At 52.8% G+C, this 1,636-nt stretch overlaps 1 protein-coding gene across 1 annotated transcript in view; it reads left to right on the top strand.

Moving 5' to 3' along the window:
• Nucleotides 1–1,636, top strand: part of TRIM25 (tripartite motif containing 25) — a 27,815-nt gene that overhangs the window by 13,471 nt on the left and 12,708 nt on the right. Inside the window, exon 4 of the mRNA XM_023516599.1 lies at nt 1,611–1,628. Within this exon, the coding sequence (XP_023372367.1) occupies nt 1,611–1,628 (18 nt within the window). The remainder of the gene's footprint in view (nt 1–1,610; nt 1,629–1,636) is intronic.

Below are 1,636 nucleotides of genomic sequence, written 5' to 3'. Positions count from 1 at the left end.
AAAGGCACCCGCCACAACGCCCAGCTATTTTTTTGTTGCAGTTTGGCTGGGGCTGAGTTTGAACCCACCACCCTCGGTATATGGGGCTGGCACCCTACCCACTGAGCCACAGGTGCTGCCCCTAATTTTCTATTTTTAATAGAGACTTTTGCTTAGTCTGGTCTCTTAGTCTGATCTCTTAACTCCTGACCTCAAGCAATCCTTCTGTCTCAGCCTCCCAGAGTGCTAGCATTACAAGTGTGAGCCACCACACCGGCTGATTTGAGATCCTATTACAGCTTTAATATTCCTTCCCCTTTGCCGTTTATAATCTAATCACAGGAGTGATACCCCATCACATTCATCACCCTGCCCATACTCAAGGAAAGACGATTATCTAGGCTGTACAGGGGGCTGGGGGCTTTGGGGGCTGTCTTAAACTGTTGCCTACCACACATGCTCCATGCTATCCTCCCATCCTTCCTCCAATGGGCCCTGAAAGTGTCTTTCTAGAGCACAGGGCTTCCCCTGACCCTTCCTGGCCTCGTATTCCTTAGCGTGGCCCACAGAGTCATCAGTAGCTAGGTCCTGCCTTTGCCAGGAGCCTCATCTCTTACTACCCACGCCCTCACCTATACCCTAACCACAGTAGGGTGTTCACCCTTCCCCAGACATAGTGGCTGTTGGGTAGGACGCCATGCCTGGCTTTTTCTGCCTAGTGAATGGTGTCCTTCCGGGGCCTCGGATCCCGTGACTGTGCTGCTGCTGGTGTTTCCAGGCAGATTACACTCCTTCTGTTAAAGTGCTGAGCATGTTATTTCACTGGTGCTTGTCCACACAGCTGTACGGCTATCTCGCCTCCTGGCCTGCTCAGTGCATAGTAGAGTGCATGGCATTCAGCGGGTGTCCAGTGTGCCCCACTTATTGGGTGACCTGCCACTGTATCTCAGAGGTCCAGTTCCTGTTCAGGTCGTGGGGAGAGCACAGGATTGACGGTGCACCTTCACTCTGTGTGCAGACGCCCCATCCATGCTTAGGCTGGTGGTGCCAAGCTCCATCCCATGTGCTCATTCCCGTTTATGGGATTTATGGGAGCAGGCACCTTGAGCTCTCTCAGAGTCGTCCATATCTGAGCCTCTTGATACTGTATGGCCCTCGTTTGTCTCAAAAGTCTGGGACCTTCAGTATGACCCTTCCTTCCCACAGGATGTGCCCTGACTTGATCCCACATCCTTGAGACATCCCTTCTGTCATCAAGAATGTGATTAGAGCTGACTCTCTGGGATGGAGCTGGCCCTCAGTTTCCTCACCTGGCAGAGCAGAAGGAGCATTGTCTTGAGGCTCAGGAGACCTTTGTCTCTGCTGCACCTGTCCCACTGACTGGCAGAGGTCCCGGCAGGCCACTTGTCAGTTTCTGCATCTCTAAGATGAGTGGCCTGTGATGTCTCTTCCAGCTCCAGAGAGCTGTGTCTTGAGGTGGCACTTTAACCCCTGATGACCTTTGGTCTATGATTTGAGAGGGATGATTGGACTTATTACCCGTGGGCAATGGAGGCTCCTCTTAGGGTTTGTGAGGACTGAGCCCTGGTCTCCCCTAGAGCTGCCTGCACTAACCCCCTGGCTTGTTCCAGAAAGCGTCAAAACTGCAAGGGATCTC

The sequence above is a fragment of the Otolemur garnettii genome, unplaced genomic scaffold (genome assembly GCF_000181295.1).
Source record: "Otolemur garnettii isolate 467f Iridium unplaced genomic scaffold, OtoGar3 scaffold00094, whole genome shotgun sequence".
In the NCBI taxonomy this organism is placed as follows: domain Eukaryota; kingdom Metazoa; phylum Chordata; class Mammalia; order Primates; family Galagidae; genus Otolemur; species Otolemur garnettii.
The sequence above is the reverse complement of the archived record's forward strand: the minus strand, read 5'-3'. Positions and strand labels throughout refer to the sequence as shown.